Source organism: Centrocercus urophasianus, unplaced genomic scaffold (genome assembly GCF_019232065.1).
Source record: "Centrocercus urophasianus isolate 14NV4802_14NV808 unplaced genomic scaffold, USGS_Curo_1.0 seq_10, whole genome shotgun sequence".
Classification (NCBI taxonomy): Eukaryota; Metazoa; Chordata; class Aves; order Galliformes; family Phasianidae; genus Centrocercus; species Centrocercus urophasianus.
Genome location: NW_024884142.1, coordinates 90,380,496 through 90,397,047, shown reverse-complemented (window position 1 = coordinate 90,397,047; position 16,552 = coordinate 90,380,496). Strand labels below are relative to the sequence as shown.

The 16,552-nt window shown below is 36.5% G+C and overlaps 1 protein-coding gene across 5 annotated transcripts in view; it reads right to left on the bottom strand.

Moving 5' to 3' along the window:
* LOC122164964 (SLX4 interacting protein) overlaps nt 1-16,552 on the bottom strand; it is a 110,806-nt gene that overhangs the window by 42,288 nt on the left and 51,966 nt on the right. For all 5 annotated transcript variants that reach the window (XR_006170351.1, XR_006170358.1, XR_006170357.1 and 2 more), the window contains exons 6-7: nt 14,028-14,105; nt 11,708-11,796 (exon numbers count right to left, since the gene is read on the bottom strand). Coding sequence is in view for 1 of the 5 variants with exons in the window: in XM_042827487.1 (XP_042683421.1) it covers nt 11,708-11,796; nt 14,028-14,105 (167 nt within the window). In the remaining 4 variants the exon portion in view is untranslated. The remainder of the gene's footprint in view (nt 1-11,707; nt 11,797-14,027; nt 14,106-16,552) is intronic.

Below are 16,552 nucleotides of genomic sequence, written 5' to 3'. Positions count from 1 at the left end.
TCTGAAGGATGAATTGCTGCTTCTATTCCTGTGAGAGATATGGGCTTCCTAATTTAACTTCATATGTTTTCATATTTTGTGAGCTACTGAAGAAGGAAATATTATGAAGATACTAAAAGATCTGTGCTACTTTTAAGAGAATGCACAGACTAACTGTAAAGTCTGTAGAAACTAATTTGACTTCCTGTAACATCTGCACGACTCAGACTGAAGGATCTTGCACAATAATGCTGTATCAGAGCAGCCAGAGAGCACTCTTACTTAGCCAGAGAAGTACAAACAGAGAAGCATCTGAACTTTCCTCGTTGCAAGTTATAGTAGTTGGAAGGGCTAATTGCATTATGTCTGCTTCAGTCCTCAGCTGAGAACATCAGTGAGGCAGCCTATGATAGGATCACCAGACCACTAAGATGATTTTCGTAGATATGGTAAACAATGGGTGGAAAGTAGCACTTGGTACAAAAACCTGTGTGTCAATGCAGACAGGGGAGGATCGAGGACGGCTGCTGTCCACACATACTTACTACTGCAGGTAAGCAATAAACCTCAGTTCTAACTTGTATCCCATTATAAGCAGTGAACGATTGCTGCCTGGAATGTGCAGTCAAGGGTGTGAAGAGCAGACCCCAGAGAGAGGCGGAGATAACAAAGCCACTCCGCTGTGAGTTGAGTCAGACTGGAAGTTAATGGCTCAGAATGGAAGGGCAGACACGTTTGCTGTGCCATCATCAACCTTTCATTTTGTCTGCCAGTAACTTATCGCACAACGCAGTGACAGAAAAGGGTTAAGGTATTAAAAAAATAATCAAAATGATTTATATGTGAAACACTTCTGAACATGCCCTCTAAGTACAGTAGATTTTCCCCTTAGAACCACACCCTGTAAGTGCTGTATTTTGAGAGCTGAACAATTAACATGAGGCATATGAGTCAGTCTTTGAAAAACTCTGTGGGAACCAAAGAGCCTTTTGCTATTAGGAGTGATGTAAACTCCCTAAGGCTGGAATAAGTCCACAATAGAAGGCAAAGAGTCACAAATAACAACAATGGGCACTCCATAAACAACTAAGAGATTCAGTCATTACTGGTGATACTTCCTTTATTTTCTTTATTAGACTTAATTATTTTAGTTAATTAAGAAAAATAAAAAATCCTGTCTGTTTTGGGAATACTATTTATTTCCTATGGGAACTTCAGAACTTGTTAAAGAAAAAAAAAAAAGCTAATCTGTTCTCATCCTGTCTAGTAATCCCAAATTCCTTTTAGGCAGTGAAATAATTAAAGAAAAATATTCCAGGCATAAAAAGGAGGACAGCAGAAGCAGACATCATATAAACAATGACACCACGACAGAGAAAAACGTCAAAGCACCGCCAGACTTGTGACTTGACTCTGAAAGAGCTGCAGGGAGTGGGGTTGCTGCTAACAAATTAAAACCACATTTCTTGGCAAATTGTTAAAGACAGACATATTTACATTTGTATAGAGACTGGGTGGGCACAAGATTAAAATGCTTCTTTAGCCTTTGAACTGCCAAGATCTATTAGAAATCTGTGCTCTTAAAATCCTAGGGTAAGCTCACTCCTTTTTGTCACTAAACTCAGCTAAGGGCGTGCAGAAATGAAGCTTACAAAGACTTACTGAACTGACTACCTGCTCAAAATACTGACCTTGCAAAACCTGCTCTGAAGATCCTTAACATTTGTCCAGAGAGATGTCTGGAAAAAACCAAGAACTTCTGCTCACACCCACACATAAACATGACTTAGGCACAAAATATACTCCTTTTAGGCTTTTCAAATTGAAAATCCATTCTTGTACTATCTATACTCAAAAATAAACCTTCAGAAACATTCAAAAGAAGGGTGGCTGCCATCTGCAGCCCTTTCCAACACAGTTCAGTTCAGCAAAGCTGCATTAAATACTTGCAAAAGAACTAAATATGGATTTGCACATATCAAGTATCCTTACAACTTACAATCGTGAAGGAGACTGAAAGGTTTGGCCTTTTCCACGAATAAGCTTTACAATATCGCTCACACTTGGTTTGTTTTTGCTGCCTCCTTTCCCTCCTCTGGTTTGGGTCCATATTTTCTAGTAGTCTCCTACTATGCTCAGGACAACTGTTGCACATGCTTATCTACCACTAAAGTAACTGTAAAAAATAATTAAATTTCATGTCTGCTTAAAGGAAACAAACCACACTATTTCTGAGTTGCACTTATCAATGTAGCTCAAGTTTCTCATCAAAAAAACTTAATAGAAAACATCAGAGTCCCATAAATCATATTTAATATTGGAGTAGCATATAAGAGTCCCTACTGAGGCCCCACTGAGCACACGCAGCAAGACAGTCCCCAACATCAGACTATATACAACAATATAGATGAAGCAATGCTATAAAGTATTATCCCAGTAACACATGAAAAAAATTATAATTAGTGAAAAAAAAGCAGTTAAATTCCTATTCTTGGGAGCTTTATCTAAGTTGCAATTGCATGATTTTTCTTAATGTCAGTGTCACATTAGCAGTGTCATAAGCTCAATCACATAGATCTTTAGATCTCAACGCTGTTAAAATAGATGCCCAGCAGATCAGTGTGGTCAGACAGGGCTATTTAATCTGGTAGACAACTGGGGGGGCTTGCTAGTGAAGGATGAATCAGATACTATATCATATACAGTGAAGTCTAATCTTCTATCCAACCATACATGAATGAAAAATCTTCCAGTCATTTCATGACTTGTGAGACAAAGATTACAGTGTTCTCAGTGCCGCAATGTAGCTGTCTTACAGATTCTACTTACAGAATCATACAATTGTTTGAGCTGGAAGGGACCTTCAAAGGTCAACTAGTCCAAAACCCTGTAATGAACAGGGACACCTACAGCTTGATCAGGTTGCTCAGAGCCCCATCTACCTTGTCCTTGAATGACTCCAGGAACAGTGCATCCACCACAGTTCTGGGCAACCTGTTCCAGTGCCTCATCACTTTCACTGTAAAAAACTTCTCCCTTGTATCCAATCTAAACCTCCCTCCTTTACTTTGAAACCATTTCCCCTTGTCCTATTACAATAGACTCTACTAAAGAGTCTGTCCCCTTCTTTCTTATAGGCCCCCTTTGGACACTGAAAGGCCCAGAACCCAGCACTCTCACTCAGAACTTCTGCACTGTAAAACATTCACAGTAATTTTCCAAGTACAGAAAAGGATAGTATTCTCAACCTGAAATACAATTCCTTGATTAGACTTGCAGAATATTACTTTACATTTTCAAATGGACTGTTCTGTATGTCAGAAAGTTGTAGTAAAAATATCAAGGACTACTTTCTACGTTACACATGGGAGTACTGATTTCCCACCTGAAGCAGCTATTTTTCAGGAACAATGATGGTTTTGAAATACATTCTTCTGAAAAGGTTGAAACTCGGGTAATAAACAGAGAAAACAGGATCCTTTCAGTGCATAACCTAAAATCTACCAGCTTAGCAAGAAAGCAAAATCTAATTCCCAGATCAGCAGTCTTCATTATCTACCACCAAAATTCATTTTGATCTGATTTTATGGATCTCAACTGTTATGCTTTTGCTGGCCAAGAGTACCTGCGATGTGTACTTCCTAGTGCAAGGTTTGTCCAGTTCATGACAAAGCCCTGCGATGTACACTCCAAAGGTTCCCAAAGGATCAGACTGGTTTCAAGCGAACAGATTATAAGAGGAAAATACCTTTACTTCAGTCTTTTGTTTGGATTTTAGTGATATTTTGATTATTGGAAGAATCCCAAACCACTATGAATTTAGTTACCTTTCCACATAATTGGAAAAAAAAAAAAAAAAAAAAAAAAGCTTAAAAAAAATTAAAAGCTTATTTATGCCACAAGTGGCGTAAACCAAAAATTGTGATGCTGTATTAAAAAAAAAAAAAAAAAAAAAAAAGAAAGTTAGAAGGGGGCCTATTTAACTTGGCAAATATATCTAACAAAAGTAGCAAGAACTACTTAACACTTTTTCTAAAGCCATAGAAAGTGTTCTCAAAACAAATGATCTATTTACATACTCAAGAAGCACTCAATATACTGTGTGTCTATTTGCTTGAAGGCAAAAAGTGTTAAAATTAATGTTAAGTAATTGAGCTATTAATCATTCTAATTTTATATACTGATGCTAGCAGACTCAGATTCTATCTTCAGAGAGAATGTCCACTGATAAGAAACTGAGGAAAACAGAATGGTGTTGCAAACAAAATAATCTTTACAAAAGTCAATAAAGAAAAATTTAAGGAAGTTTTTTTTTAAGAAGAAAACCAATGCCTTCTAAACATTGATCTGCAGCCAACCTTTGCAATTAATCTTACAGTTTATTTCTTGATGAGAACATTCACATAAAATGTACATTTTATTCCTAAAAGACTTTTTCAATAACAAGACAACAGCAATTTCATATGGAGCTCAGTTATTTCCCTCAACTTACCATAGTAGAGATCATCTACTACTAACTTTCACACGGGCAGGTGGAAAAGCAAGCCACTCCTGTAATCTTGTGCTACAGCTTTTAGCAGCCTGATATTAGGATCCTCTATCTGCCTGCCAAATCTAAATGGTATAGCAGAATCAAGCAGTACTTAAAATATATGACATATACAACATCGTGTTTCATTGACTCAAAACAGTCATTCTCATAAAAAGAAAATCTGAAGAGTCTCTCTACAGAATTATAGCAGCATTAAAGAATTGTAGGAAATCTTGGAAAGACTAACTTTAATTTTTGATTGGTTGGTTATACACAAGCAGAAGTGCACGGCTTAGGAGAAAATTACTGTTCAACAGTTTAATCAGTGTATTAGCCTGGTTTCCAGAACAAAACACCCAGCTCTGCAAACCCCCAACATTTCCGAGCTCATGGAGATTGGTCCCTCCAGATAGTTTCTAAACCCGCATGTGAACTCAAGAAAATACAACTTACAAAACTCTCAAAGCCAGTCAGCTACTACATGTTTAAAGAAAACTGTAAACAAAGAAATAACTTTCCTAATATTTTAAACCCATATAGATGGCTGTACAGAGGGTAGCTCAGTCATTGCAGCAACACTGCAGTGAACCAAACAGGAGGGAGCTGGAGTCATTCAAGTGGATGAGAAGCAAGAAATAAGCCAGGAAATCAGTGGCACTATGATGAAAGCTGGTGACTGGCAGAAGGCAAAAGATGATTTATGATAAATACAAAAAAAGCTGCTTTGTTAAGCTCCAGCAATGACAGAACAATCTGTTAAGATTTCTATTAGGGATTAAGAATGCAACATGAGGAAAAAAGATAAGCAAAAATGCACTCAGTATCAAGGCATTCATTTCCAAATTCAGGTCACAGTCACTATTTAGTGCAACAAAATGGAAACTTGCACACAATACACAATATGCACAGAATGTGTGCAAACGCACTTATCAAAAATGCGTGCCATAGGCTTGGGAGTGAATTACCCAATGGACCAGTAGAAGTTAGAAACTGTTCACACATCCTTCCATGAACCATACCATCATAGGCTTCAGCTTACTTTTCAGTCAAGCTATACATTTTCAATCAGTTTTAACAGTGTTCTGTTCTGTTGGAGGCTGAGGAACAGACTGGTCTTCAAAAAAATAAAGAAAAAGCCTGACAAATTCTTTTAACAAGAGGAATACAGAAAATTATTCAAATAATTATAATCAAAATCTCAAGTTAATTTAATCTTTCCACGCTAGTTATCAAAATCTCTCAGATGCACGGCAACTAAATAAAATCTTTAGCTCACTTTAGATTTAAACATCAACACTGCCAGCCTTACACCCTGCACCTTTGTTGGAAGTGCTCATCCTCTCAAAGTCTGCCGAGAGGAAAGAACATCATTCAGTGAAAAGTCCACAATCTGAGCTCAGATCTGTATTAAACATCAGGATAAACCGGGACAGCAAGAGAGTGAGAGGGGAGAGCAAAATGAGGAAGGTGAAGGATGATGACAGATGACAACATCTTAAATAACCACGAGGCTTTGACAAATGAGATCTTGTGAATGCTGCTAAGTAGTTGCGTTTAAACCAAATGGACTACTCACGTAAGAAGCAACTACTAAAATCAGTAAAAGATTACTCAATTTGTCCCTCCTTTTTGAAGATTGCTTCATCTTGAAATACTTTTACATGCTTAAGAATTTATGTTGCAGTTACAGGGCTGTACATACTACCACTACTCTTCATCTACATTTTGCACTATGAGAAGTACATAATGTTTTAATGAAGATATGCTCAACTTGCTTACTGGCATTAAGACAATTCAGACATTACTTTTTATTTCATTCCATATATACATCCATACCTGGTCTCATTTACCAATAAATAATACTACTGAGTTAAGATTTTTCAGTTGGTTTCTTGGAGCATACTTTTGGCTTTTCCAGAGATTTTACTTTATTCACTCAGCAATATGCACAAATACTGTAATTGCTCTTCTCAGCAGAAAGACTTCACCTTTATCAATGTATTTTCATTTACAGTCCTAACACTCTCACACCAACCATTGTGACGCTTTTCTGAAAACCTCCACAGCCTTTCCTAGTCTTGATTAATTGAAATAACTGTGTCAGATTTCATTTCATCATTTGTCCACCTCTCTGGAACATTATTATAACAAACGGCAGACAGCTATGACATTCTTTGCCATGCAGAAAATGAATCAGACTGTTTGCAAGCTATAAGAAGAAACTAAGACAAGTTCTAACAAATCACGCTGCAGCAATCTCCCATATTACCACTCTCAGGTATCCTCCCCTCCCCTTTTGCAGAGCTTTCTGCCCCCACATCAGGGTTGGCAGAAGGGAGCACACACCCCAGCTGCTCCCACTCATTTGGTGCATTAGCTGAAAGCTCAATGAATTTCAGTTTGTACGAATCCGCAAGGCTGAATTACAAGATGAGGTGCAAGCACACAGGCCTTTTGGCAAACTGTTACCTAGAAGTGGTGATTTTCAAGGAGAAAAGGCAGACATCTGTGACAAAAGTGAATATTTTAAAACTGCTGTAGCTTTCTTCTTTATGACCAAGTCAAAAACAATAGTACCACAGCACTCTTTAAAGCTACACTGACATTAAAAGGAAAACCTCACCCTTATCAAACAGAGTACTGCCAAAAGCCTCTGCATCAGTGTGAGTATTTATGCAGCCACACAGTGAGAACACGGCCACTGAAGTCATCCAGCTGAAAGCTAACCATGCAAACAACAACAGCAAAAAAGAAAACCAAAAAATCCTTGTTTTCACAGGAACCAGTGAACTGAACCAGCTCCCCACATGCCAATGCTGACAGATGTCAAGGACAAGAATGCACAGATCAGAGAAGGGAAGGCAGGAGGCACCGCATGGTTCAGTCTTTCGTCAGACTGAGTTAAGCATGAAAGGTGAGAGGGAAAAATAAAAAATAAATAAATAAAAAGACAAAATCTTGAAGCATCAGAAATGGAAACTCGAAGAGAAAACAGAAAATTCTTCAGCTGTTCAACCACGTGCAGTGTATGGACAGGATCTGTTGTCTGCAGTTTCCCCAGCAGCGAACCCTCTTAAAGAAATTGCTGAACTACAGCTTAACATTGTTTTCCTTTAGCTATGTCTCCAAAACTGACCAAATAAAAATTTGCATATTTGAAAACAAATGAAAAATAGATTGTATGAAATTTAAAAGTTGATAATGAATCTGAAAGCCAAGCAAGTATTAAAAAGGCACTATTAGCATGCATTTTGGATGTTACCTCTAAATGAGGGTAATTATCAGCTGCTATCCTGTCGTCTTCTTCCGAGTCCTGGCTGCATGCTCCTGTTACACTTTTTGTGTCACAGTCAGCAACTCTAGAGTACAGTCTGAGTTGGTTAAGTACACTGAGATGATGGAAAACTAATCCTCCAATTTAGCAGAAGGAAAAAAAGAAACTTCACAAGTAAATAATTTTCTTCTAGATCAGTTCAATGAACTAATTCATTCTTGGCTGCGGAATCACTTGGCTGATCCATTGTAACCAGAAAGGAAAGCAATACATAGCTGGAACTAGAGGGAATATGGACTGTCTTTTCAGTAGAAACTCCAGCAGTTCAACTGTGATATAATAGTTTATAGACTGTGAAATGTACAACTGTATTCCACAACTTTTCCTTCTTCCCTGCTCTACTTGATAACACCTTAAAGTTCTTAAGATAACTAAATTCACACAAAATCCTCTAGTAACGGTTACAAATTATTCCTGCCTGAAAAAAAAAAAACCAAAAAGGTTTTCCTTTTCATTCTGCTTTGTAACAAGCACAACGCTGCAGCAGCACACACTAATATCAAGCTCTCTGTTAATCAAAGCTAAGTGTACATGTTTTCATGGGAGAATCAGAAGCCTCTTACCAGCATAATCAAAATCCAAGCAAATTATATCACTTGCTCTCTTATAACATGTTTTAATAAAGAGAATTCTGCAATGTACATAAAGTATGTCACAACAATTTATAAAATGAGACATGTATGAAGATGATGAAATGTTACTTCTTTCATTCTTGGAGATCTAAAAGGCACAGGGCATATCTTTAGGACTTTTCTTCTCCTATTCCACCTATGTATGCTTTGCTTTATTTTTATTTTTTTGCTTGGTTTTTTTTTTTAAGAGCAATATTCTATAATTTTCTCTGCAACTTAACAAAGCTTAGTGGTAACCTGGAGATCTTTTTAATCAAAGCAGGAGCCCCTGCTCTCCACTTTCTTTTCTGATGTCATATGAATGGTAATTTCAAATTTCCACATCAGTCTCGTCATTCGCTTAACCTCCTTTATGTTTTCCCTACAATCACTTCCTCTCATAGATTCCAGTATAAAGCTGATGTAGTTATCAACGAATACTCCATTGTTAGCACATTTTCAAATGGTCCCAAGCCTTCAATAAACCTTCCACCCATTTCCATTACATTGTTTCTTCAGATAACCCATTTCCAATTTTCCATTTTAGCTCTCTACATAATAATCAGCCCCAAAAATGTCGTAATCTTTGCAGAGATGACTGATCTCTCTAGAGCTCTTTCATTTGCCTGGGTTTTCTTTTTTGCCATATTCCCAAAGCGGTCTTCTTTTCCGAGACAGAACTATTCAAGATTACAAACACAGTTTTGCAAAACAGGAATCAACGACTTTGTATTTGTACTTAGCACTAATAAGCCAGGCTATTTTTCCATCTTCTCCTTGAGCCTTCCAATTTGCTGAATTGTTTTCAATAATTTGCTGTAATGCTTCTTTAAAAAGAAATTTCTTCAAAAATGATAATTACTGCCTGCAGCCTGTTTCATAGATATGACAACACCCATTTCTAAACAGATTTTAGAATAGAGAAAATTCAGTATCAGTTGATCTTCTATTTTATTTCAGATCTACTCCTTAGAAGCGCTCTGAAATCTTTAATTAAACTTAAATCTAATTTTACAGAGTCTGCCTAAGCCACCTTTTCCTTGGTCTTACAGGATGCATCACAAGATTTTAAATCACTTCTCTGAGTATTTTGTGCATGCAATTTGTGCTTGTGAATATCTCAGAAGCAATATAATTATGATCTTTCCTAAGGTGTAGGGACATAAGAATATCCTTTATCTGGCTACATCTCTTGAAACTTGGTTTAGTCACTGTCTCTGCCAGGAGAGACAAAATAGCTCAGGAACGAATGCTTGCCCGAAAACCATAAAACTACATAACAGCAGGTATAAAACAAAAATAAAAATTGTTAAGTCTCAACTAAATTAACGGTAATGACATTAGCAACACTGAAATGTGACAAAATCTCCACTAACACAGAGTCAACTATTTTTATAAAACACGGATAGACCCTCAAACGAAGGGTGTGAGCTGATTAAACACAAAAATGAACTTAAATACAATATTATGAAATGAATGATTCAAACCTAAACAACATATAGAGGAAAACAAAACATATGCCTCATTTTTAGCCCATGACAGAATACACTGGAGTCTATCAACAGAAAGGTCTTCTGGGTGGTCTTCTGTAATCTAGTTAAAAGTTCGGGCACAGTCAGTGCTAAACTGCATGTGAAAAGTACACAAAGTGCAGATCCTCAGTCTTTATTTCTTCAGTGACAAAAAAAAAAAACTGAAATTACCCCTCAGTTGCAATCATACACCCACTCAATTTGGGAAAGTACTGAACTGTACTGTATGAAAAATGCAGCATTAACATGCTGTAGAAATGATGGACCAATAAAACAGTCCACAGGAAGCCCCTTAGGTTAGTGTGACAAGAGTTAAGAAAGTACTGCAGAACATTTGCTGCGGGTCTACTCACTTCTTGTTAGTTTTCAAATCAGGGAAGATGACTTAAGGATAGCTTTATTTTGTTCTCTTCTACCAACACACTATCATGCCCACCTGTACTACGTGCGCGTACTGCATCTGTATGTAAAGCAAACTCCCAAGGCTTTAGTATTGATTTCAGTATGATCCCACTGAGATTATTTGATGTGGGATTTTTTTGCTGCTGTTTTTGTTTGGTTTTTAAACACAAACCTTTAAAGACCCTTTTAAAATGACTAGGACTTTCCATATATCAGATCAAATTTCTAAATAGTCAAACTAAAGACCATATAATTCTATTTTTCATTTGCCTTCTTACTACACAGACTCACAGAAAGAAACTAAGAAGAAAATTTATCATTAAAGCTAAATACAAATAACAAAGGCGGAAATTGGATATTGCACAAGAGATTCTTAAGAAATAACTATTCTCAGTCAAAATGCAAAGGCAGGATTTTCTATTAAAAGCATCTAAATAGTTTTTCAAGGCAATGCTGAGAAAATAATAATTTTCAAAATAGCAAAATACTTGTAAAGCAGTTAGACTTATGTCTTCCTCAGAAAAGGATTTCCTTACTGCTTTGACATTTAAGGATATTTACCAGTTGAAGAATCAAGATAATAAAAACTGCATTAGGTACAGTAAATACAAACCTGCTTGATATAAGAAAGTACTAAGTACAATGTTTAGATTTTTTTATAAGATGTTGAATATATTTTAATATATCCAAGACAAACGACTGTCACATTCATAGAGATCAGCACGTAATGCTGACTCTTACTGCAAGCACAGAGCAGACCGTGTGCTGTACCGCAGGCCACCTGGGCCACTGTGAACACTCCTGAGACAACTGGCAGTTAACTGCAGCATGAAATTCATGAGCCTTTGACCCTTATAAAGCCCTCAAGATGAAATATTTAAGCAGAATTGTTTATGGTATTTAACTACACACCACCGCCCATAAATGCTTGGGGACTTTTTTTCCCCCAACAGGGCCTAGCACTGACTCATTTGAGTTGTCTTGCAGAACAAGTGCTAAGAAAACATACAAAAAAGCCACTGACATTAGAATCTGCTCCATTATCCTCAAGGAAAATAAAGTGTTTCAAGGATAAATGACAAAATTCTAAGCCTTATGTTCCTCCAAAAATGCTGAGCTTCCAAAAATTCCAAAAATTCTTGTCTGCTTCAAACAATCACTTAAGGATCTGTTCCCGAATGTTTTGTACAACTGTTAATGTGACATTTTGATCACAAGATGACGTTCACAAATACACAGATAATTACAGCTATATGTATACATTCATCTTACCACTATCAAACAAACCAGAAAAATTACAGCACAGCTTTGTACATACCAGTGCACCGCTTTCACATGTCCAAGCGCTTGGATTAAATTCAAGTTTACTGATACAAACAACAAATTTGTCTGGAAACATACGTAGCTCTATGCAGAAATAATTGAAAGGAAGACACATATTAAAAAAACACATACTGAAAACATGCATGCAGTTCATTTTTGTTTTAAAATCATTAAAAAAAAAATAAATTGGCATGTCAGAGTAAGTTTAGTTCCCAAGAAGACATTCACAGCAGCAAATAAGCCCACACATACCTCTGGACAAATATACCAGACAGAACCTACAGAAATGACACTTAACCACTTATTCTGTGCTATTCTGATGATTAGTCTTTTCATACAAAAGTTGTTAATCATGTCTGTAACACAGCACAATATAGCACAACATATTCCAACAGGACTTGATATAATAATTCAGCCTATGGACAAGTGTTTCCAACTCTGATTGCAGTAACTTAAAGTAAATAAATAAATCAGTAAACTGTTATTGAATCATGTATTTTACTCAAGTTTACATAGTTTGTTGCGAACACAACTAAATCTCTGTTTAAAGAGGACTGAAAATTGAAGGGTTTTACATAATAAATAGGATACTGGCTGAATGTAAACAATTTGTCAGCACGGATCCTCCATATGTGCAAATGGCTCTCTAGAAGGTCGTGCTTCTTTATCACCACCACTAGTACCTGACAAAACCCTCCAAGGCCTCACCAGCAGTGACTTTGCTCAAGTCATCACTATGAAAGATAGGGATGTTAAAACAGATTACCTTCTACTTGTCACTGTTTGAAAAATTATAGAGAGAATTCAGACACATCTTTATTGGCACAACAGCTAGTTAAGCTACTATAACTGGGTAATGAATATGATGAGCCTTTCAGAAGTAGCAACTGTTAGCAAAACTGTTTGCAAGGAAATATTCATGCTGTGGCTGTGCCTTATCACCAGACTATTGTTTTTCAGGTTGTACTCTTAAGAGCTGAACGCCACCCCCAAAGGCCTTGTACAATGGCTTTCAAACTGTGAGCAGTCCACAGGTTACTTCCAAAGGGCTGCAAAGAAAAGCAAGGCAACTTTCACAGAGGCTAAATTTGTTATGTGGGGCTCCAAGAATCATCTCTTAGGTAAGTTCACTTTAGATACTGAGAAACCAATCGCAGTATGCAGGATTCTTTTTCTGTTAGGCTCCTTGTCTGTTTGCTGAATACTAGGTGTATTCTCACAGAAAAGAAACATCAGGATTTAATATTTTTTGAGGATATGTGTTCTGCTATTTATTAGTAGTGAAACTCAGCAAAATGAAGCTCCTGTCTTGATAGGAACTCACGTAGAAGGAAAATGTTGACTGCAGAATCAAAGTCTTGCTTTTTGGCAGCGCTGGTACAGCAAGTTTATTCCAGTTAGTAATTTTTATTGTTATACTTTATAACAATCGCACTTTCTGGCTAACAAAATGACAGTAGGTATTCACTGACCTTGAAAAAGGTCGGGATTTAATACAGAGAAAACAATGCTGAGACAGTACTGCAGATACAGTTCTTCCAGGAGGCAGGCAGAAGTTCAATGAAACATTTAAAATCAACACTCCAGTCTCTTCCACCAATATAGAGTTAGAATAAAAAAAGGTTGGTATTTGAAGAAAAATTTAAACACTCATGAATATAATGAATTTCAATTTGAAAAAAAAAAAAATCTTTAAAATATCCATTCAAATAGTCAATGTTTTAAGGGGCTGGATTTGTTTCACATGTAAAGAAAAATATGAAAAGCTAAGCACAATGGGCAGTGATCATTACAGTTTCTCTTTATTGCTGTTGGCAGGACAGGATTGATATCACTTCCTTACTGAGCATCTTGGCTTGAGAAAACACGAAAAAAGAACCTAGTCCAATTATATCACCTTTATAAAGATTTTATAGCACTGAGTTGAATTAAAGCTTTTTCTTGCATACACTTGTACTATACAGTTGATGTCACAAGACACTCAAGCAATAATGAAGTGATTCATACTGCAACCTCTCGTTGATTCACCCTGTAGAGACTCAGTAAAATGCTGAGTCTCATCATTCATACAGAACTTGGTGTGACTTAGCTGATAAACCCAAGGCAAGATCTACAAAAATTTAAAATTAAGTTTAAAAAGAATAATAATCACACCTTAAGAAATATTTCTCATTTTTTTTAGACAACATATTCTAGAGTAAACAAATTCTAGCTTTAAAACAAATCTTAAGTAGCTAACAACTATCAGTTCCCTTTTATTTTTACTCACAGAAATGCATAATTCTAAGTAACACTATTTGAAACCGATTCCTTACCACGATAATGTTTCCCTAGAGCACAACGGAGATTAACCCATCTCTTCATAAAGTAGGCAGTAATGTGAAAATTGTTGGCTGCAACATAAAACAAAAAGATAATAAGTGTAAATGTATCTTGAGCATTGTGGTCTCCAAGTACAGTGTGTCTACAAAGATAGGATTGGCTGAGAGAAAATATAACTGTAGAGGAAAAAAAAAAAGAAACCATTCATATTGAAGTCTTCAAAAAAGTAGCGTTTGGAATGAAAAAATCCAAGCATTTTACTAACCTTCAAGTTCTGATTACAACCACAGAAATAAATTTAAGTCAATTAATTAATCACAGATGTCACCCACTTCGTAGTCTAGTGTTGAGTCACTAGTCCAAAGGGCTGCAGTCCTAGGTACTACATGGTTTTCATATGTATTCTACCAGAAAACTACTGATATCATTTACTTAACTTCATTCCACTGCTTTCCAGAGAAAGATGACATATACAAAAGCTGATAGAAAAAGGTTGTTTAATAAAAAAAAAAGAAAACCACACACAAAAGAGACTCCTCCATATCTACAAGTAAACACAGTTAGTCCGGCTGCCACAGCAGATACCTGTAGCATACACACATCCTCAGTTTCTGATTCTGAGAATAATAAAAGTCCTTGTGCATCAGGAGCACGAGAAAACTACAGACAGGATTGTATTGCAGCAAAGAGATAATTAGACAACAGCTAAGAAAATCAGATTTTATTTTTGTTCTACTTTAATTCACAAATGACACTGAGTAAATGAGTTGTGACTTAATTTATGAAAGTATTTAGCAACGAAACTCCCCTTGAAATTGAAAGTTAGAATTTGCAATTCCTTCCTCTATAGTGATTCTACACACCTCAGTAAAATTTTGCAAGAATTAGCAAGACAGCTAATGACATTTCCTCTAGCTCTGGTGAGTTTTGTGATGCTTATTTTGTTGGTGTGTTTGTAGACAGTCAGGTACCCTTGGTGCAGTTATCATAGAAGAGTTCAAAAGTCAAGTGCTACTGTTGTTCTTCTCTCCAACTGTTTAAAAGGAAGTCAGGAAAGCCCGTATGCTCCCATCCTAATCTCTTCTGAGCAAGTGCCAAGGCACGCCTTATTCCTAAACATAACCAGGAAAAATGCACGTCCTTTCCTACAGACTCTACAACTCTCCTGCCTCTGCTTCAGACCTCTTGAGCTCTTCATGAAGAGAGAACTCTCCATGAGCTCTCCATGAACTGCTCAACATCATGTCCTGTTAAGAACTACAGTTATTCATCACAATCAAACCCTTGAAATTTATCAGCCATCTTTTTTCCTTCCCCTCGGGAAGATACCTAAATTCTGACTTCTCTTTAAAGATCAAGTCAAGATGTGACAAGTTAAACCATCTCTTGAAAATGATGAGTGCTACAGAAAAATTTGGATGTAATCCATCATCTTTATTAACTGTATATTTATGAACTCAATTAAAGAAAATTACTTTTAGCTATTTCCAGTTTGGCATCCACAGCTCTTTAACACTGTCGGTAGGGCTAGCCAAAGCAAGGAATTTGCCTTTCATATTAGTAAGTTATTAGCATGACGATAGCATTTCCACTGTGATCTCTGTAATGCCAAAAAAGTTGCATGCATAAAAGCACAACTTCACAATGAATTTCCTAAAAGAGAATGAGAGCCTTATCACCTCTGTGTGTCAGGGACACTCCTAAGGTATTTTTCTTGGGAAGGAACAGAAATGAAAACGTGTGAATCTTCTGCTTTTCACAGAGAAAAGCATGGTACAGCATTCCTGACATTCTTTTAAGAATCAGGTGACATGCACATCTGATGATTTCTCATGCTGTTCTGGTATTCTCTGAGAAGTATTTAATCAGATTTGATTGACAAATGGTGTGAACAAAATATGAAATTACTCTCCAAGGCCCTCGATTCTTCAGTTACTGTTCTCTGGAGAACGCATACCTCCAACCCAGTAAAACATATAAATAAGAGATGCAGACAGCTCTACATGATTTTTGCAGTGTCACCTCAAGCCTGATTGCTTGTGTATTGTAGAGCCTTGATAGGAAACTGGCAACTGAGGTAATAATCTCTGCCCAGAGGGACTAACACTAGAAAAGAATTTTAGTTTCTATGACTTCCCATGACCATTTATATTTGACTTCATTGAAAAAGCCAGTAAAGATAATTATTTGCTGTACTTATTGGTAAAAGTGACAAAAACTTAAGATGCGCTGCATTCAAAATACCTTTATTTTGAATCTACCGTACAGCTATGTTTAACAAATATTTTTAAATCCTCTCGTATGTGACATCTAATCTTGCCCATAAAGTCAACTACAGTTCACAAATTTTCCAGTATGAAAACAGTCTGGATTACTGCAGAGCTATAAAAACTGCAATAACCTCTTTCTGCTTCCTTCAAGAGAAATATATTATCCAATTAACCATTTTTGGTTCATGAAATATTAAGCTAAAAACTAAGAGCCAAAAGGACATCTTGTCTGACAATCTCATGCATCT